The sequence below is a fragment of the Tachysurus fulvidraco genome, chromosome 2 (assembly GCF_022655615.1).
Source record: "Tachysurus fulvidraco isolate hzauxx_2018 chromosome 2, HZAU_PFXX_2.0, whole genome shotgun sequence".
NCBI classification, from domain to species: Eukaryota; Metazoa; Chordata; class Actinopteri; order Siluriformes; family Bagridae; genus Tachysurus; species Tachysurus fulvidraco.
This window is the reverse complement of record NC_062519.1, coordinates 35,102,882-35,124,328: the sequence shown is the minus strand read 5'-3', so window position 1 is coordinate 35,124,328 and position 21,447 is coordinate 35,102,882. Positions and strand designations below refer to the sequence as shown.

General features: G+C 38.2%; 2 protein-coding genes across 4 annotated transcripts; one reads left to right on the top strand and one right to left on the bottom strand.

Moving 5' to 3' along the window:
• On the bottom strand, positions 1–14,111 carry clpxa (caseinolytic mitochondrial matrix peptidase chaperone subunit Xa). 2 transcript variants are annotated; one of them, XM_027162412.2, is made up of 14 exons: positions 13,744–14,111; positions 11,455–11,606; positions 11,225–11,342; positions 10,311–10,465; positions 9,887–10,049; positions 7,545–7,586; positions 6,605–6,781; positions 5,468–5,632; positions 5,252–5,340; positions 4,834–4,998; positions 4,345–4,647; positions 3,935–4,027; positions 3,739–3,845; positions 1–1,595 (listed from the first exon to the last, which is right to left on the bottom strand). In XM_027162412.2, the coding sequence occupies exons 1-14, from the start codon at positions 13,796–13,798 to the stop codon at positions 1,502–1,504; spliced, it is 1,878 nt and encodes a 625-aa protein (XP_027018213.1). In that variant the 5' UTR covers positions 13,799–14,111; the 3' UTR covers positions 1–1,501. The 2 variants fall into 2 exon arrangements, with proteins under 2 accessions (XP_027018213.1, XP_027018221.1); XM_027162420.2 differs by lacking the exon at positions 7,545–7,586.
• An 835-nt stretch (positions 14,112–14,946) lies between these two features.
• On the top strand, positions 14,947–21,063 carry spg21 (SPG21 abhydrolase domain containing, maspardin). Of its 2 annotated transcripts, none has more exons than XM_027162389.2 (9): positions 14,947–15,035; positions 15,753–15,815; positions 16,069–16,230; positions 16,661–16,741; positions 16,839–16,984; positions 17,070–17,178; positions 19,653–19,760; positions 19,856–19,996; positions 20,087–21,063. In XM_027162389.2, exons 2-9 carry the CDS (start codon positions 15,753–15,755, stop codon positions 20,210–20,212), a joined length of 936 nt encoding a protein of 311 aa, XP_027018190.1. In that variant the 5' UTR covers positions 14,947–15,035; the 3' UTR covers positions 20,213–21,063. The 2 variants fall into 2 exon arrangements, with proteins under 2 accessions (XP_027018190.1, XP_027018200.1); XM_027162399.2 differs by lacking the exon at positions 14,947–15,035 and adding an exon at positions 15,036–15,058 and having other exon boundaries at positions 15,751–15,815.
• The last annotated feature ends 384 nt before the right edge of the window (positions 21,064–21,447 follow it).

The window sequence follows — 21,447 nt, the reverse complement described above, 5'->3', positions numbered from 1 at the left end:
GAAAGTCATTGACAGCTTTATTAATCCATATATTTTGACCATGTTCTACAAAACATTCTACAAAAGACTGAGGAAGGCTGGGCTCCAGTTCATCAAGCGTCTCAATGTAAGAGTTTCGATCAAGAATTAGCCATCTAAAAAATCACTGAACCGTGAAGGCTACATTGCGCAGCATGAGATTAACAATGGGATTAGACCTAAACTGCTCTTGAAGCTGATACAGTTGCTCTTTGCCAGATGTGCATGAGTGTGGAAAAAAAGCTACCCTGTTTATGCATGGCACACACCCCGACACCTGATTGCTCTGTGATGTTAAGGCTAAACAGAAATGTACACCATGTAAGCATCCAAGAAAGTGCAAACTGAAGGCAATCGTAAGCTTTACTATAGAAACAAAACAAAACATTTGGTTCAGCAATTCTGCTATTAATAAAACTGCAGAACAAGTGGTGCTACACCTGAAGGAAGTGATGTAATGCTGTAATCAAATGATGGCCTTTACACACAGGCAAGCAGGAGAGAGGTGTGTGTTACTGTTAAAGCAGAACTGAATGCATTTTATTGGAGTAACTGTGTACTGTGTTACAGCAAGAAAACACTGTCTGGAATTTAAGCAAAAGCCCAATGAGTCAGCCGTGTTCAGTATCAGTGGTTAGTTTGGTGGTGTCGTCTTCTCCGCGAAGGTCCGGTTTTGTAAGGGTGCAGGTTTTCATCTCAATCAAACAGAAGCCAAACCAGATTCCACCAGATTCCTCAGTTGATCTAGGCTTTCTGTAGACCCAGGTGTGGCTTCTGCTAGTTGAAATGAAAACCTGCACCCACACTAGCCCTTTCCATATAAGACCGTACACTCCTGCTTAAAACTAGTTGAAATCAGTCCACTAAAATAAACCCATGCACAAAAATACTGCAGCTGGAGTAACAGTGACAGCAGCAGATACTCTGATAGAGAACTGTTACAATGACATTTTGGTAAAAAGCTCATCTGGGGCACCAAAATACAGAGTCGGTTCCCTGTAAAAGAGCCACATAGCACTGTCCACTAACATGGATAACAAAATGAAATGCCTCGGGTGGTACCGGTTATAATTACAGATTATGAAAAAGAAAAGTGACTGGACGTCGATTTTGTTTTCTTAGTGAATTTATGACCTTAATCTGCCTAAATATCTTGTTCAAAAAAGCTCATAAAAACCAAACACATCATTCATTTGGTAAGGAATAAAATTGTTTTTTTTTTACATTAACAGTCGCTCATTCTGAGGCGTAGTTAATTCAGTATATTTCTCTTAAACACAATTGTCTTCACAAAGTTCAGGATATATGTCATATAGCACACTGTAACTTACAGCTTACATATTAGGACAGATCATTCAGGCTTGTGTTTCGGTGTGTACGAGCCTTCGGAAGTACTTGCATGTCGATCGATCGCTTAATGGACTGGAACTGGTCTTCATTAAGAGGTTTTACAGGAAGCTTGAACAACATTACTCTGACTGTATTAATTCTTGGCTGCATCAACCTGCAACCTGGTCCAGTTCTCTTCTTCGATTCCTGAGTCGTACTCCTCCTCTGCTGCCTCTTTCGCTGGGGCTCTGTGAGCGGGGATAAAGCCGTATTTAGTGGTCAAATCTTTGGAGTGAATGAATTGATCACATTCCCTGCCATGTAGTGACCTGTATAAATCACAGGACTTCTTTGGCAGCTTTGTTCTGCATTACAGTGCAGCCGGAATGTATGGAAGGAATTACGTCCCTAACTTTAAGGCTGAACATGAGTCCTAGAGCTTTTGATTCTGAACGAAGTGGTACTTGCAGTTTGGGAATGAAACAAACAAACTACAGGAATAAACAAGGAATTGCCAATTCTCATGTCAGCTGATGGACTTTGTTCATTTTTCCACCCGTTCAACAAGAAGAGAAAGAGGGCAAGTGTGTAGCGCTAAGACAAGCCTTATGTGTTGTTGGTAATAATCAGAATCTACTATACACAAATTGGTAATTTTTTTTTAAACTATAGCAGCACTGAAATCTACTTAATATACATCCAGTATGTAAAAAAGTGTTTCACATTCCACTCATATCCTAATTCATGAACACTCTCTCAAAACTAGCAAACACTGAAATGTCTTTCTTCAAAATAAATTCATCAGATCTTGTGGATTGGACATGAGAAGTTCTGGTCATACACCAAAACCTGTGAGTAAGTCAATGAAACAATGACGTCTAAAAAGACACTTCATTGGTGCGGTGTTATGCGTAAAATAGTGTCACTGAATAAATCTTTTTTAGTGTACGGAATCAAAAGGTTCAAGTCACTGGGATGAATGGAAATGATATGTTGGTTTGTTTTCGAACAGTTGTGTTTCTGCGGTAATTCGAATGACAGGTTTCTATTTATGTGCTCGTTCTAATGCGTCATCTTTTCTATAGTAATAATCTTAATTGAAAAATCTTCATTTAAAACCAATAATAAATGGAGTATTAAAAATATGTTGTTTTGTAACAAAGAAAAGTATCTAATCAATTATATGAAGTTTTCAATAAGATATGAAGTTTTCAATAAGACTTTTAACATTTATGGAAGGAGTCTCCTGGGACAGTGTTTTGTAGGATATCCACCATGTTTGGACAAGGTTTTATCTTATTAACTTTGAAGTCAAAGGAAAAAAAAGATAAATTGGTCAGGTCACAATGCACCTCAGTGTCAGTGCAGGGTTGAAAAAAGTCTGCCAAAGCCAAGTAAAAGTAACCAGCCCATAAATAAACATTTATAAAGGGTTGGAGACTTATTCCAAAAGTATGGAATAGAAGCATTTATTTATTTCGTCACTTATACACTACAGCACAGTAAAATTATTCCTGTGCATATCCCAACTTTAGAGATTGGGACCAGAGCACAGGGTCAGCTATGATACAGCACCAATGGAGCAGTGAGGGTTAAGAGCCTTGCTCAAGGGCGCAACAGTGGCAGCTTGGCAGTGCTGGGGCTTGAACCCTGATCTTCCTAACAACAACAACAACAACCCAGAGCCTTAAAAGGTGGGGTGCACGATGTTTGAAAAATGCTTCAGAAAACCGAGTTGGGCCGACAAACAAAAACGTGTAGCCAATTAGCTGAAAAGGGCGTGTCTTGTCAATATGCAGCGGAGAGTGTGTTCAGTGTTACCATAGTATTACTCACTGAGTTCATTTATTAATAAAAATATCCCCTTAGCCAGCTGCCCCAGCAGGTTCCGCCATAATAGTTGCCTGGGTTACGTATGTATGTGTGGGGCGGAGCTATCAAAACAGTGGTGACACCCATTTTGGTTAGGGGTGTGTTTGTTTAGGTGATTTCAAATGTCAACATTGGCTTTCAAACATCGTGCACCCCGCCTTTAACCACTTGAGCCACCACTGCCCCTTGAATCATGAATGCATACGCTATTGTGTCTAATCTACAAGATTGTGTTTATAATAGCATCCAAACAAGTGGCAATTCCTCAGAAAATGCTACAATACTTTAGACCAGAGCAGTGTGTATCGGTCACATGGTCACAAAGTTAACGTTTAGCATCCGTATCATGTGCATATGATCTTGTCTTCTTCCTTGAACTGAATGAGTATGCAAAAACCTACAGTAAAATTCAATAAGAGGAAATGAATCTCTGTCGAAAGGACACCACATTTTTGGGAACATGCGTCACAGTTAATGACGGTGATTCAGCAGAATTTCATCCTCCTCATGAGCGCTCACCTGACATACTGAGGTGACGTTTTCCCCAGTACCACATCCTCGTTTACTTCCACAGCTACGATGTCTGAGTGAGGGACTTCAAACATTGGGTCCAGTAGCAGCTTCTCCTGTAGAAGGTAAACACCATCACCAACATTAACAACCCGAGAGCATTGAGAAGGAAGTATTAACACAGCCGACAAACACAAGTGCTCACCATGATCGATCGAAGTCCTCGGGCTCCTGTCTTCCGTTCAAGCGCCATTCTGGCAATAGCCCGCAGAGCAGGAGAAGTAACAGACAAGTCACACTGGAAAGAAATAAGAGTGGAAATCTTAGTTGTTGAGCTTTAAATATTCTAATTTTCAATTCCAAGATCTGAAAGATTGACTCGTTCTAATCAGGTCAAAATGATCAATTTAAATTTAAAAGCAAAAGACCATGAATATGAAAAAGCATTAACATCTCCAACATTAATCAAGTTTAACAATGCAACATTATCTGATGATTATTTAAAAAAAAATCAGTTTTAAAAATGTCATGTATATAAACCTAAATTAAAAGAAGTAGTCATCTTACTTGGAGCCACGTATATTGTGAATTATACTTTATAAACCTTTGTGTTACCTTGTCCATGCTGAAAAGTGCTTGGTACTGGGGCACCACAGCGTTGCGGGGTTCAGTCAGGATGCGGACGAGTGTGTCCTCATCCAAGCTGTGGAGCGGCACAACCACGGGCAAGCGGCCCACAAACTCGGGTATCATGCCAAACTCTATGAGGTCACGTGCTTCCACATGCTTCAGTAGCCGGTCTCTTTCCTCTATCTCAGCCACAGCGTCCACCTCACCACCCGTCATGTGGGCCACGTCGGCTGCAGCCGCGGCTCTTCGGCCTTTACCCAGGCTAGATGGTGCTCCAAAGCCCAGGTACTAACAGGAGTTTAAAAAACAAGGTCAATTTTATAACAAATAACAACTTCAGCAATGTTTACGTTACAATCAAATGCCTAAATGTGACACAGACCTGATTTTACTTTTAACAGTTCAGGACCCTTCACATACCCTGAAAATTCACTTCAAACCAAAGCAGAGAAACAATTACAACAAAACACAAACCTTCTCATTCTTTCTCCTGCCGATTATGCGATCCAGCCCATTGAAAGCACCGGATGCCACAAATAAGATGTTTGTCGTGTCAACTTGTACCGTCTCTCCTCTCAGCTTTCTGGTATTTTTTTCAGGAACGTTTACAATAGTACCTTCCAGGAGTTTGAGTAATCCCTATTAAAAGATAAAGCACAACGAGCAGATATTCTTTATAAGATATTCTTTATCAACTCGATTAAACATACAACACGTTATAGATATTTCAGGGAAAACATTTAAACACTGAAATATTTAGTTACTAACAAATAAATAATGTTGAAGGTTGTTATGGTGGCAAATATTTGAAATGCTACTCAAGCTGACCTTCAGTCACATCTGTATTATTTAGCAAGTGATTATCATTTAAGCGCAGTGTTTCATCACTGACCTGCTGCACACCTTCTCCACCCACATCTCTCAACTGATGGATCCCGGGAACACTGCCAATTTTGTCGACTTCATCCAAGAAAACAATGCCTATAGGGTACAAAAATAAATAAATAAAGGCAAAAGTCAGCTCATCACAACACCCACACATGTTTCCATGACCATCATTCTTCATAGATGAGCAAAATATTTCCACGTCATAAATGTTTTTTCTTACCCTGTTGAGCCTTCTCAATAACATAGTTGGCGTCCTGCAGCAGCTTGGCAATGACCGACTCAATGTCCTCACCCACGTAGCCAGCCTGTGTGAGGGTAGTGCAGTCGCAGATCGCAAAAGGAACATCCAGGCATTTAGCTAGAGTTTGGGCTAGAAGAGTTTTTCCTGCATAATAGACACAAAAAGATTTCATAAATTTGCATCTCATTTCTAAAATGCGTTTTGCTGAGATGCACTTTAGAAACTATCATGTCTGCACTAGAATTATTAATGCAGAACAGTTTGTCTAGTCTCTAACATACCGATCAGGCACACAGGCAGCAAAGTTTGTAATTTGATACTATTTAAGGTTTCATTTGCAAAGTTTGGCCTTTACCTGACCTTTATTCAGGCATTTTAATCCGTACTTCAGGATCACAATGGCTAAAAAATGAACGCTGGTTACTGTGGCTTTAGGCATCTCTGTATCTGTAGAGAAGGCACCATACCACACATAGCTCTTTTTATATTTTTTACTACAAGTGTACCGTGTCCTTCGTTCTCAGTATCTCAGTGTAGGAGGTGCGGCCTCCGTGCCAGTCAGTCTCAGTGTAGGAGGCGGGGCCTCTGTGCCAGTCAGTCTCAGTGTACGAGGCGGGGCCTCTGCGCCAGTCAGTCTCAGTATAGGAGGCGGGGCCTCCGTGCCAGTCAGTCTCAGTGTAGGAGGCGGGGCCTCTGTGCCAGTCAGTCTCAGTGTAGGACGCGGGGCCTCTGCGCCAGTCAGTCTCAGTACAGGAGGTGCGGCCTCCGTGCCAGTCAGTCTCAGTGTAGGAGGCGGGGCCTCTGTGCCAGTCAGTCTCAGTGTACGAGGCGGGGCCTCTGCGCCAGTCAGTCTCAGTATAGGAGGCGGGGCCTCCGTGCCAGTCAGTCTCAGTGTAGGAGGCGGGGCCTCTGTGCCAGTCAGTCTCAGTGTAGGACGCGGGGCCTCTGCGCCAGTCAGTCTCAGTACAGGAGGTGCGGCCTCCGTGCCAGTCAGTCTCAGTGTAGGAGGCGGGGCCTCTGTGCCAGTCAGTCTCAGTACAGGAGGTGCGGCCTCCGTGCCAGTCAGTCTCAGTGTAGGAGGCGGGGCCTCTGTGCCTTTCAGATGAACAGTCATACCAGAGCCTGTGGGTCCCAGCAATATAATATTGCTCTTCTCCAACTTGATCTCAGTGTGTGTGGAGTCAAGCACATCTCCTCCTCTTCTTTCTTGAGGGACCTGCTGGTTCACCTGCTGCTGCATGGAGGCTCCTAAAGCATTACCATGAGGGCTGATCCCTGCAATCTGCAGCAGCTCTGTAATAGTGATCACACATACACAAAAACAGAACAAGTAGATGTAGTTATATATACTGTTGAAAAATCACTGCTACTTAAGTTAAAGTAATGCTTTATCAACACTTTTCAAGGATTACAAACAACATAGTCCACAAACTGGTGTCACAACTGTCTTTCAAAGAAGTCAATGCTGCATGATAAAAAGGGCTGAGTCAGGGATATAAATGGATTTCCTGTGGCAACAAGCTCAATAAACACGGAGAATGTAAGTTAAACATGCATGAACAGTGCAGGAAGAAAAAAAAGGTGATGAAAGAAAAATCTAAAAGATGAAGAAATGGGTGATGATTACACACATGGATGCAACAACTGAAATTACTCAACCGATCATCATGAATTTTGTGAAATTTCCCAACTAAATCACACAGAGGACTGAAATTTCTCCTGGAATGTCAATAAAAAAAAAAGTAAATCAATAGTCACATTCAAAAAGCACTGCCTCTATAACCCAGTTACAACCTCAGAAGAAAATAAATCCATAATCTTCTACTTAAAATTTTCACTGATGATGCCCCAGAATGCCACCTCACTGTCCTCTCTAATAGACAGACAGAGTTTGGCATTTGTACAATAAACAATTTCATGAACTGAATTAAAGTAAATGAAAAGAACCGAAAGTGTATGGGATTCGGGCTGCCTGCATGTTTACAGAAATTATAGACCTGCATTATAGTAAGTAATTGGTGAACTCTAAGGTTATAAGCATTAACAGGACACTTACTTGTGAATCTGTACTCATCTTCCCGACGTCTTAGCTCTAGCTCTACAGAAAAAGTAGGAAATTTACAAACATATCACTACCATTATGCACATATTTCTCTGAGCAACTTCAATGATTTCTTTTGCATTTAGGGTGTTTAGACAATTTTTGGAAATTGTACAAATGCCAAATCACAAACATTCTTCCTATATATATATATATATATATATATATATATATATATATATATATATATATATATATATATTATATACATACATATATATATATATGGGGCCTGACTGATATATGAACTGACCAATAAAATCAGCAATATTATTTTTTAAAAATAATTATCTCCGGTCTTAAGTGAAAATATTGCCATTATATTTTTGACCGTGTACATATTATTGGCTGATATTATGGATGTAACCTTTTTTTAACCTAAATTGCAAACAGTGCAAATTTCAGTCAGGGTCTAATTCCTACACCGGAAAACAATCTCAGTAAAAATATAATGTACAGCAGAGGCTCCTAAACATTTTGGCAAAAAAAGATCCCAAATGGACATCATGCATTTTCTGAGACCCCAAGTGTTGACTACCCAAAATTTTTTAATGTATATTTTTAATTTAGAGCTTTGTAAGGGTTTAGGCCGCAGCAGTGTCCAATCTTATCCGGAAAGGGCCGGTGTGGGTGCAGGTTTTCATTCCAACCAAGCAGAAGCCACACCAGAGTCTACTAAAAGCCAAGAACAGCTGATTAAACAGATGGAATCAGGTGTGGCTTCTGCTTGGTTGGAATGAAAACCTGCACCCAAACTGGCCCTTTATGGATAAGATTGGACACCTTTGGCTTTGACAATGTAAGCAACTTTAAAAAAACCCCAAAAAGCCCCTCAAGGGAAATTTTGCTTGCACTGACTTGCCTAATCCAAAGGGTAAACTTGCATTACTTGAAATAGCATGTCAAACAGCCAAGAGGTGTGTTTGAAAGGACAAATCATTTCTGCCATCAGCACTACCTTTGACTCTTACATAAGAAGTAAACAATGATGAGGTGTGGTGTCATTTAAAAAAAAAATTAAATAAAAATAAATAAATTAAAAAAAAAACAAAACTGAGTGGTATGATATGGCCCAACACAAAGCAAAAGAGCCTGGTTTCCACTTGATGAAGTGACTTTGTTCACTACATACATCTAAAGTATTAAAAGTGATGGCACATCAGCCAGAAGGTCCCTGTTTGTCAGGTTTCCAAGACAGATTATAAAATCTTTAGCAATCTCATGTGCAGCAACATTAAACGGTGCTGGACATGACTTCTCTTTAAAGACGTTCCACCGTCGTCGTGATTGTTGTCACGAGCTGCTCAAATCTCAATCTTAAAACATGTCTTTAGTTGAGTTTGACATGTTTTATTTAATTCATCTTAACATGGAAACAACATATGGCTATTTTCCTCATGACAAAAATAAATAAGGGAAGTGACTTCTGGTTAAATCAGAAACGATACTCAGTGTTGCACGGTCCAACAGTAAAAACCAAGGACATCTAAATGCAACAAGTCTTTAGGGCATACGCATAAAGTTTCACTATACAGAGTGACAGCACAAGTACTTCATTAATGCTGTCCATCATGCCACACTACTGAGAACAGTCATGATATTAAACTTACCAGCTGTTTTTTTTTCTAAAGGAAAGACCAAGTAATGATACTGACTCAGAGTACCGTATTTTCCGCACCATAAGGTGCACCGGATTATAAGGCGCAGTCTCAATTACGGTCTGTACTTAACCCATACATAAGGCACACCGTATTATAAGGTGCACGCTAAAACATACGGTCTACGAAAAAAGGTAATGGAAGCAAAACAGTGAGTTTAGTTGAACTTTATTCTACTATTTAACAATACACACACATTAATTTTTAATCAATCTTCTCCCACAAATCCATCTAAGTACTCACCTACCGGAGGCGTGGCGGAGGTAAGCGTACGTATTGTACGTATTACATAATGTTCTCTGATTGGTTTATCGCTGCCTGTGTACGTAGTGTATGTATTACGTCCCTGTGTCAGCGGGAAATGGTCGGACAATCAGTCAAGCGGAGCGCTTACCAAAGTCACACAACTACATTTTCATAGATTTTGGAACTCAGTGCACACACAAGGCCGGATTATTAGGCGCACGGATGATTTTTGAGAAAATTTAAGGCTCTTAGGTGCGCCTTATAGTGCGGAAAATACAGTATAAAATTTTCCTAAGCGCGCACACTTGAACTTGAACTTGAACACACACACACACACACGTTCTCCCTGTAGTGTCTCTTCTACTGTATAACAGATATATACGTGGTACAGACCTCGGGGTGTGAGAGAGGCCTGTTTCTCCACCTCTGCCTGGTGTTGTCTGGAGCCAGATGGCATGTTGTTATAAATGCGTTTGTAGTGATTGTACACAGCCACCGACAGCACCTTCTTCGCATGGGCCTGACCCACGACATATTTGTCCAGATAAGCATAGATCTAATTAAAAGGGAAACAACAGGGACTTTAAAACCTGTCTTTAGTTATTAGTCTGAGAAATAAAAATATCATTCAGTGATCTGGAAAGGAATGCATCGTTCAGCCGTAGTAATAACAAGCGAGCACAGAAGGCTATGTTGAAGGTCACATAAGATTTTTGGTTGAAGTTCTCTTGAAAAGAAAAAGAAAAACAAACAAACAAACAAACAAACAAAACAACAAAGTAATAATAATAAAGATGCCAACATGATACACAGGTACCTTCTTGGGTGGTGGTGGGGGTTTCTGTTGGAAGGCTAGCTTCACAGCTTCGGCAGCTGATTCAGGGTCTTTATTCAGACTCTTCTTAGTGTCCGTTTCCGAGAGCACCACGAAAAAGTGATGACATTTTTCACATTTGACAAATCTAGTTGAAGCTGAAAAAACAAACAAACAAACAAACAAACAAAAATAAACATATGAACTGCTTAGAGCGGAGTACAAAAATGCTTTTAGAAGACATTAAGTATTTAGACAGAATTCTAAATGGAAATCCAACTACAGATTGATCTAATATAGGTGCATACATTAAACGCCGATAAGATAGGCTTTAATAACCAGAGTTACTACAGGTAACTAACTTTAACACTGTTGCAATGTAAATCATGAGAAGAAATAAGGTGTGATCTCAAAATGTGTAATGATAATGATGGTCCATGGCCTCCAATATTTTTTAAAAATATTATTATTAGTAGTAGTAGTTGTTGTGTAATATCAATATATTTCAGGTCTAATCATAAAATGTGTAAATCTCATATGTAGAATGTCGTCACATTGAAGCTACATAAATCGTTCAGGTTCCTGAAGCATTGTTAGGTCGTGTGCTTAAGCTTATGAGCAGCTACTTCTGTATATTCTTCTCTTCCTTTTATTCTGGTAGTTCATATTTAACTTATCTGTTCGTAAGATGTTATTTCAGAACTGTACAGGCTCTCTTTCTTTACAGACAGACAGATGGATGGATGGATCTATAGATCTACCTCCTTTTAAATCTGCTATACATAAATTCAGAAGGCCAACTGGATAATATAACTTCATGAAACGTGGACCAACAGAAAACACGTACAACATACAGCAATTTGTCCAATTTGCCTAAATACCATCAGGATGCTGCATATTTGTATTATAATACTCACAAACAAACGTTTCCACGTGCGTGCAGGGATCTCCGCATTTAGGGCAACGAAGCTGACTGCCACCTTTCCCGGAGTTGCCTGAGCTGGATCTTTTTCCACTTCCATCACTCACAGATTTCTTTAAAAGCAACAGAGCCAAAATAACACATGGTTATTAATTTTAATTGAATCTCCTGATTTAAGATAAAACATAAGATGTAAGGTCCTTAAAAAAAAAAAAACAAGTCCACCTTTCCACCATCACCATCTTTGATGCCGTCCTTAGGCGCATAATACACTGAGGACTCTGAGAAGGGTCTGACTGGGACAACTCGTGTCTGGCGGATTTCGTGAGTTGCTGGTCGGCTAAGAGAGAGCAGATGAACTCTGGAGCCTGAGAAACCTGCAATCAAAACAAATACTCTAACATTAGCAAAAGCAGGAACTGCAGCTGAGTAACCCTTCAGTCACACTAGTCCTTTCTTGTGTGCGTATGTGTGTGTAGCAACCACTACTGTTCTTTCTGAAGGGAAACAGTACTAGTTATATATTACTTATAAATAATAATAATAATAATAATAATAATAATAATAATAATAATCCCAACATCAACACCCTCATGCTTGTCATCTTATTCAGCTTGATGACGTAAAGCTGATTGTCGATGTAGCTTTACGACATCAATACAGCAAACCATATAGTCAAGTTTATAGCATCAAAAAGCATGTGTGTCTCAAACAGATTATTACAAAACAAACACTGGCTTATTCAGTTTAACCAGTTTCAAATTAAAGAAGTGCTGTTTTGTGTACTTTTAAGGGTCCGAGCAGACACTTACTGAGCTCGGGGATCAGGAGGCTTTTTCTTTAGCTTTTCTTAATCACAGGTCAGAAATTCAAACTCTTATGTGCAAGTTTAAATGGTGCATTCGATTTACTGAAACTACTGAAAAAAAAGCAAGGCTGACTGATTGATTATTCCTTTTGCTGTAAAACAAATTCTATTGTGTTTCAGATCAAAAGATAAAAGAAGAAATTGAAATTATAAACTTTCTTCTCATGTTAATTTCCTGGTATTTATATGTAAATGTGTTATAAGACCTTGCACAAATTGCATTGGAATTTTAACAATTTGTAGGTAAGCAAAAATGTGACCGACGAGCGTTTCTTGTCTGCTGTGTCCTGCTGATTGTTTAAATAATAAATAGCTCTAAACATCTACTCTTAGTTTTAGTACAACATGAAGATCACAAAGCTGTTTATGAGAGAAAAGCAAGCCAAGATGGGAAAAGAGAGAAAAATCAATCAGATGAATTGCACAAACACTGGGTATAGCCAATACAACAATTTGTAATGTACTGAGAAGGGAAGAAACAAACGTTGTTCTACTGATCAGCAAACGTTAAACAGGTCAACTAAAGAAAACAACAGCAGTTGATCAAAGATACATTGTGAAAGCTATGAAGAAAAACCTCAAATCGGTAACGTCACCAACAACCTCCGCAGTGTAGAGGTGAAGGTATCATAATGCACCCTTCGAAAGACAAATATGAGGCCACAAGTTGCAAACTACTCATCAGCAGTAAGAATCAGACAGTTAGATATACAGACGCAAGCCACAAAACATCTGGAATCAAGATTAACCTCCACCAAAGTGTGAAGGAAGAAAGGATCCGCTCGTGACCCAAAACATATAAACTCATCAGTCATGACATGACATGACTTGGGCTTGCACGGCTGCTTCTGAAACAGTATCACTGATCTTTATGAATGATGTAACTCCTGATGGTGGCAGCAGAATGAATTTTACAGAAACAGAACATCTGACAATTTACAGAAAATTTCATCCAATCTAATTGAAAGGAACACAACAAAGGATGTCATCTGGGTGAAAAGTGGAAGGTTTTTAGACTATCCTGATCTCAAACCCAAATGTCTTTGGTTACATAATAAAGTACAAGCAAAGGAACAGGCCTTGCTGTTCTAGTAGTATTGAAGAGGACTTTAAATATTGCGACCTCGAGTCCAACACAGCTGTCGTGCAGCCAAGTCATTTATCTGCAGTGCTTTCTGGATCTTTATCACAAATGGTTACTCTCTCCACTACTTTGTATTTGTCATTAACATGACATTAACATCACGTGTTTCGAGCTAAAGGTTCCTTTTAATGCTTGTGACATGTTTGTTTTAGGGAATGTGACAGTCCTTCAAACTGTTTGAACAAGTAATGTATAAATGTTAAAAAATAAATAATAAAGTTAAATATAATAGGTGTCAGTTTATGAGCAATTCCTGTTCAAACAACTTTCTTTATCAGAATCAGAGCATTAACGACTTTTATACTCAACCCAGTTTGATTCAACATTCAGGTGAGATTATGAAACAATATCAGAAGAGATCAGTATAAACTGACAGGCTTTAATAGAGTGACAGGCCTAATGAGTTAGCTACATGACCATCGGGGTAAACACTCTATATAAGCTAACGTAGGTGAAGTAGCTTGTCAGCTAAACATGAACACAACAAATAAAGTGTTTTTACCTTTGTGGGCTGAATTTATGAACAGACGGGCCACTGAAGTGCATGCACAGGACATGTTTCCTTCTTCGTTTTATTTTTATGCTGAATCAGCTAGCTAAGAACTAGCTAATACTGAACTGCTAGGCTACCCAGCTCACCACCATACCGTTCAATTAGCTATGTTAGCTTAGCAATGTTTTCTAGGGAAATTAGTCGGTGAAATAATATGAATCTAGCGCTAACTTGTTATATGATTAAAAATATGAGCTATTTTATGAAATCTCCATAAGGTTAATTAAAGTGCACAAGCAACTAACAGCACTGTGTTCTCAGTGACAAAGCAAAGCTAACTAGGTAGGAGGCTAACGTAGCAGGAAGATTATCTTTGTGTCCCAAATGACGTCACACGCACTACTCTGATGCACTATATAGTGTTCGTTATAGTAGGTTTCTAAGGGGTTATGTAGTGCACTACATGCTCACTGATAACGAAATGAAACTGGAGTGAGGTAAACGTGACGAGGGCACACTAAAACTGTCGCAATGTTAAAACGTCCAAACAAACGTCACTTAAGGAGTTTTGTACATAAAAAAGACCCACAACCACAACTATAATAAAATTAAACAATTAAAACACTTAAAAAATATTGCATTTAGATATTAAATAAATGTATATCAATATAATAAGTTAAATATGAAAAATTTTTCATTTAAAATACTTTATACTTAAAAAAACTGAAAAACATAATTGCATTGAAAACTACATTATTATTATTATTATTATTAGTAGTAGTAGTAGTAGTGTTATAATTGTTATAATAATAATAATGATGATGATGATTATAATTGTTATTACAATAATATAGTAATAATAATAATAATAATAATAATAATAATAATTATTATTATTATTATTATTATTATTATTATTATTATTATTATGGTTGTTGTTGTTATTATTGTTATTGTTGTTGTTGTTGTTGTTGTTGTTGTTGTCTGGAGGCCTAAACGAGGAACACCTATTACAGCTGTGTATAATTTGGAGCAAACCTTCCAAGAGCGTTAAAATTGCCCAAAAAAACAATGAGGCACATTTAGGCACATTAGAAAATTTTATTGTATATTACAGCGTTCCCACATACTTTACTTTACATAGTTTATGATTATATTATAATACGTTTGATCACACTGAGCATGCGCAAGATAGAAACGCCTCTGCGCATGCGCATGTTTGATGCGGAAGTCAACTGTCATATGACTGCAAAAGAAAGCTAAAATGTCGCTAATCCGCGGATGACAATTTTCGCTAAAAGGTAGATCAATTCACCAAAATACAGTACGGTGAAGTTTGCTGACTTCTCAGAGACGTGTCTGTGTAGTTATTTGCTTTTCTCTGTTTACTTGGTTGACTGTTTACATGGCGTTCACTTGTGATGTTATTTGTGTAAGAAAGCGTGGGGATTAAGAGCAGTTATTGTTTTGTGTGTCTGGAGTTTTTCTTTCTTTTGCTTTGACCTCCGTGATTACGTGTGTGTGCAATTCTCCACTTTGTAGGTTGTAACCGATAAAACAAAGTGCGTGTCAGTCTGAGGTTGAATCCTTCAATGACTCTGAACATATAGTGCAATAGCTATGTTGTAGAAGTCAGTTTGTTTGTATTGTGTGTAATGCACGCATATAGGGAGCATTGTACAGTTTACGACTGAGCCTACTTGTAGTGATACAAAGTGTGTGTGTGTGTGAGAGAGGGGGGGGAGAGAGAGAGAGAGTGTGTGTGTGTGTGTGTGTGTGTGTGTACGTGTGTGTGTGTGTGTGTGTGTGTGTGTGTGTGTGTACGTGTACGTGTACGTGTGTGTGTACGTGTGTGTGAGAGGGGGGGGGGACTGTGTGTGTGAGAGTGAGTAGAGAGGAAGGTTCCACCCTTTCTCTCTCCGAAATGAAGGACTGTGACCCTTTGTCTTTGTATAAAGTTGATTTATAAATAGCCCAATTTATTCCAAAACTTCAGATTTTTTCTGTTTCTGCTAGAGATGGAGGAGATAAGACTGTCTCCTGACTACAACTGGTTTCGAAGCTCAGTGCCCCTCAAAAGAGTAAGTGTGATGTACTTTAACATCAACTTTATTATCATATAGCTTTATTACTTTATTATCAAATTTGTAATCTTGTATGGTTGGATTATTTAATTTCACAAGTTAAGTTCCTTTTTCCTTTTTTTTTTCATTCATTTTTTATTATTTTTTTTTAACTACAGATGATATTCTATGGTCTTTTGTTTATACCATGTGATTCCCCTTGTGATTCAGCACCTTCAGCAATGTGACTTAGCCATTTTTTTGCTTTTAGATTATTGTGGACGATGATGATAGCAAAGTTTGGTCACTTTATGATGCCGGGCCGAAAAGCATCAGGTGCCCGATCATCTTCCTTCCTCCTGTGAGTGGCACGGCTGAAGTTTTTTTCCAGCAAGTGTTGGCTCTTTCTGGCTGGGGTTATCGTGTCATTTCGGTTAGTTCCACAACAACATTATCTGTCACACAGGTGTGGAGAAGCAACATGGTTAAATAGACCACACACATTATTTTAGAGAGATTCATGAAGTGAGTTTTGTTCTGGAAGACTTTGAACACTTCAAAAAAATGTTTATTATATTGATGAGAAATATTTAGAAAGGACATTTTAAATAATGAGTTGTCATTGATGTCAGTGTTTGGAGGTTGTATGTGTCAAGTGACTAAAGAGAAAAGAAGAAGTAATACAGGAAACACCTGGGCATAAAGGGAACCTTCTGCAGAAACAAGACAATATTAAATATTTTTTTTCAATAAAAATAGTAATGAAGTGTCACTATTAGTAATCATTTAGGTAATGAACTCAGTCACAATTACTTCCTAATGACTAAATTACATAGTCATGTAGCTTGTCATATCTGCTGCAGCTCCAGTACCCAGTCTATTGGGATCTTCTGGAATTTTGCGATGGATTTAAGAAACTTCTAGACCACTTGCAACTTGACAAGGTTTGACTAATTTTTCCTTTACTATGTAAGTTCAGATAAGTCCAATAACATCATAAAACCTCATTTTACTATGACATACTCATCCTGATTTAAATAGGTGCACTTGTTTGGTGCTTCCTTGGGAGGATTTCTGGCTCAAAAATTTGCAGAGATCACTCACAAATCCCCTAGAGTGCATTCTCTGATTCTGTGCAATTCATTCAGCGATACATCTATTTTTAACCAAACTTGGACCGCCAACAGGTAAAGCATACACTTGATATATAGATTGATACTAGTTTCTTTCCTGCAATCCTCACATTTTCTCAATTTCTGTTTTTTTTTTCAGTTTCTGGTTGATGCCTGCTTTTATGCTTAAGAAGATTGTTCTTGGGAACTTTGCCAAAGGACCTGTTGATCCCAAAATGGCAGATGCCATTGACTTTATGGTGGACAGAGTGAGTAATTCATATTCATGAAGTCATTTTGGTAACCCTAACCCTAGTCATTCCAGTTCTGTGGAGCTGTGGATTGAATTCAGGGAAAGTATGTGAAAGTACTGCAACAGCAAGTCCAAGTCTATTATTTTTGTCTAAGTCGACTGAAACCCTTTCGGTTCGAAATCAAAAGATGAATATGAGATAATGGATCAGAATTTCAGCTTTCATTTCTTAATTTTTCCATCTGGATGTATTAAACAGCTTAGGACATGGCAGCTTTCGCAAACAATATTGGAATAGATCATTTTAACATACATAACACTTTTCATTCGGTTTCTCTAACAGCGTCAATGATGACACCAAACTGTTGCATTAATTTTTTGTGATGCCTTTCCAGGCTTGTACCATTCGACCTATTTCTTTTAGCTTGTTTGATTTTGGAAGCTTCTCCCTTCATTCTCCCCTTCAAGAGGTAAAACACTGCTCATCTAGGTTTGTCTGGTGATTATGTTAATTTATCCCCAATGAGAATGATTAGACCGAGGTGACTATGGCAACTTTGGCAAGGGAAAAACTCCCTTAGATGGAAGAGGATGAAACCTTGAGAGGAACCAGACTCAAAAGAGAACCTCATCCTCATTTGTGTGACACTGGAAGGTGTGATTTATAAATATATCGTCTGAAAATTGTCTGTTTGTGTATTGATAAGGCGGTTGTTGTTCTCAAACACCACATGTAGTTGGCATCACCTCTTGTCAGATGATAGAAAACTTCCTGAAGCAGAATCCAACTGGACCTGGTACATCTCTGTAGATGCCTCAGGATCCTCAACTCAATGAAAGTCCGAACTCTTCATGACACTGAATACAACTGGAGCTGGTACAATCTCTGGATGTCTAGAAAAAGAGAACAAGTGGAGAGCAATTAGCGTAGCTGCTGTTCATAATATTAGCAAGCACTAGATGATAATGTGAATTTGTTCATATTTTTACTAGAGCACAAGGTTATGGGAAGTATACACTGTATGTGTACACCTGACTAAAGAGATAGGTCTTTAATTTGCATTTAAACTGGGAAAGCATGTCTGAGCCCTGAACACTGTCAGGAAGGCTACTCCAAAGTTTGGGAGCTAGATATGAAAACACGCTACCGCCTTTAGTAGATTTTGATAATCTTATTTTTAACTTTAGATGGCCTTCATGTTGCTTTAACCTTTAAACAACAAATATCTGAAACTCAGGGCTCAAACTAAGCACAGACAGTCAGAGCTATGAGAACGGAGCACACCGGTCAGTTACTGGTTTTCAGTATTTTAAAAATTGTATTGAAGCAGCAGGTGATGTGTTCTAAGTTGTATAACACAACTAAATGTAAACATCAGGAAATGAAAGCATCATTTGTCCTCAAGCTAACTTAAGTATGTACACATGTATAATACTTTTCTTAAATAAATGTAGTTCACTTAAAAATAAACACCAAAATGAGTTCCGATTAAAATAAATAGCTATCAAACTATTTGTTCAGTTAAAACTCATATATTTTTGATTTCCTGAAAAGGATAGACCTCCGCCAAACAACATTTCTAACCCTCCCTTTTGTATAATCACATTAATTAATAAATCTTTGGGTTTTAATCCCTAAAATTAAAATTATTGGTTTCCCATTATCATTCTCCTGCTTATTAAATAGTACTCGATTCCAGGCAGCCAAATATTTTGCATATAAGCATTTGATACTGTATTTACAAACACAATGAAGCCACAAGAGATTAAATCATAGTCAGAAAATTGTAATTTGTGCACAGGATGTGGACTGTTAATTAACCAGATAATTTGCTATCTTCATAAGTCAGATTCCTAAGTTAATGTTAGTTCAGTCCACTCATTTAAAGAAAACATGTCTACGGTCCGAAGGATTAGCTATTCAGGCATTCATATGTAACATTTACAGTTGAGTTTTTGGGGACAAGGTCAGAGAGGATAGATTGAGATGGTTTGGACATGTACAGTGAAGGGAGATGGTTATATTGGTGGAAGGATGTTGCTGCCAGGTAAGCGGTCAAGAGGAAGGTCAAAGACGAGATATATGGATGTGTTGAAAGAGGGTACGAAGGTAATTGGTGCCAGAGTAAAGGATGTTCGCTGGAAAGACCCTAATGGGAAAAGCTGAAATTAGAAGACGACGAAGGTTGACTTTTTAAGTCCTCAATGTTTACAGTCAAGAATAAAGGTCTTTGGGGGATCATTTATTTAATTGATTGCTATGTCAAAGTTGTTGGAAGTGGGCATCCTGTGTAAAATGAATTCCATTCCTTTTTAAATGAAGTAACATTACTTTAAAAATGGTGTACTTGATCATTGAGTCCAGAGAATTATGTAACTGGTCTTAAAGGTGAATACACAGTTATTTGTTAAAAGAAAGCTTTGTTCCAGTGCTCGGTGCAAATTTGGCCTATTCCTTGCCAATAGTAACGTCTTTGTCTGTATTTACAGCTGGAGAGCCTTAACCAGAGCGAACTGGCATCCCGACTCACACTGAACTGCCAAAACTCCTACATCGAGCCACACAAAATAAAGGATGTTTCAGTTACCATTATGGATGTAGGCTTTCATCTTTATTAATCATTACATTATTAATGACTGCACTTAGTTTCTTTTGGCCTTTTTTGTGAATGTTTGTACTCTTGTGTTTTCAGGTATTTGATCAGAGTGCTCTTTCGAATGAGGCTAAGGAGGAAATGTATAAACTGTACCCGAATGCCAGGAGGGCTCACCTCAAAACCGGCGGCAACTTTCCCTACCTTTGTCGAAGTGCCGAAGTTAACCTTTACATCCAAGTGAGTGATTTTATAGGTTGCAAAATAAAGGGGCGTGCATATGTGGGTTTCCATCTTCTTTTTATTGTACTGGCTTGTTTGGCTCTGTAGATACATCTGCGACAGTTCCATGGGACGAGATACGCCGCCATCAATCCTGCTATGGTTAGTGCAGAGGAGCTTGAGGTCCAAAAGAGCAATCTGAATAACATTAAAGAGAGCGATGATGAATCATAAGGAGATAAACCACCCACCCCAACCCACAGCCTACACTGAGCCGATTACAGAAGCTTTGACTCTTTAAGTCCGTGCTATACATCACAAGCCGGGGAAAAAAACCTTTTGGCCTCATGATTTTCTACAATGGATTCAATCAAAAATGATGAACATAAAGAGCCTATTTTTACTTTCTAGAAACAATATTTTGATAAGTATTATTACTGTAAATAATTGGAGACTGGGCACTTGGTCTTATTTCACAGGATGTTATTTTGAACTGGTTGCCTTATACCTTGTATGTGATTATTATTATTATTATTATTATTTTTCCATATTGTCCTTTTTCACACTTTTGTTTTGTTACTGTAACTCATGCACTGATTAAAGGTACAGCTTACAAATTTCACAGGTTTGGAAGCATGGGAAAGATTATTATTGACAAATTTGTAAGTCAGTAAAAATTTCCAGCCTCAGCTGAATCATTGAAATTTTACTATTAAATTACCTAAAAGAATAATTTGTAGCTAAAATACACAATGTTCAGCTGATTAGCCAGGACATGCTTGGTGATTTGGTTTGGACTGGATCCAGAAAGCCCAAAAACATTAGAAGCCTGTCTCACCACATTTTTTTTTCCCCCTGTAAACTCTAAACATTTACCGATCTTCTCTGTAACATGATGGAGACCATCATCTAGCTAGGACAATCATACTTTTTTTTTTTGTGCCATAATGCAATTTATCATTGTGTATTAGGTCAAAGTTTACAATACTCATGTATACATGTCTCAACCACTGCAAAATTTAAGATGTAGAGAAATATGCACAATAATACTAAATCAGTTACTTATTAAAAAATCACACAACAGATGAATGTTTTTGTAGCAAGTGTTGGAGGATTTTACAGAAAAGACTTTGGGTGAGAGAAACTTCGTTTACCGAGTAAGCTATGTTAAAGATTGGAGCTCCAGTGCAGCATGTACAGTACATCCTTTACATTGGTAGTAAGTGCAGAAATTACTAATTGAACAATTTCTTTCTAAGGTGTTTGCACAGGATTAAAAAAGTGTGGATCTCTTCCACTTCATTTCTGCAGGCTAATTATGATAAGCATGGCTTGAATTCACTGTGAATATTCTTTGTGAAGTTTTCATTTAAATCGGCTTAAGCTTTTGCGATGAACAGAAAATATGTCTCACATGGCTTAAGATGTGATTCAAGATTAAGGAACTTAAGATTCTTCTTAGTCAGTAA

Bases quoted from the DNA above. Each gene is read 5' to 3' on its own strand.
- clpxa (XM_027162412.2), bottom strand. From the start codon at position 13,798: ATGTCCTGTGCATGCACTTCAGTGGCCCGTCTGTTCATAAATTCAGCC. The intron at 6,782-7,544 runs GTAAGTGTCCTG...TCACTATTACAG, and splicing joins AGATGAGTACAGATTCACAA to AGCTGCTGCAGATTGCAGGG. The intron at 3,846-3,934 runs GTGAGCACTTGT...TACCTTCTACAG, and splicing joins GAGGACTTCGATCGATCATG to GAGAAGCTGCTACTGGACCC.
- spg21 (XM_027162389.2), top strand. From the start codon at position 15,753: ATGGAGGAGATAAGACTGTCTCCTGACTACAACTGGTTTCGAAGCTCA. The intron at 16,742-16,838 runs GTTTGACTAATT...TGATTTAAATAG, and splicing joins ACCACTTGCAACTTGACAAG to GTGCACTTGTTTGGTGCTTC. The intron at 19,761-19,855 runs GTAGGCTTTCAT...TTGTGTTTTCAG, and splicing joins TTTCAGTTACCATTATGGAT to GTATTTGATCAGAGTGCTCT.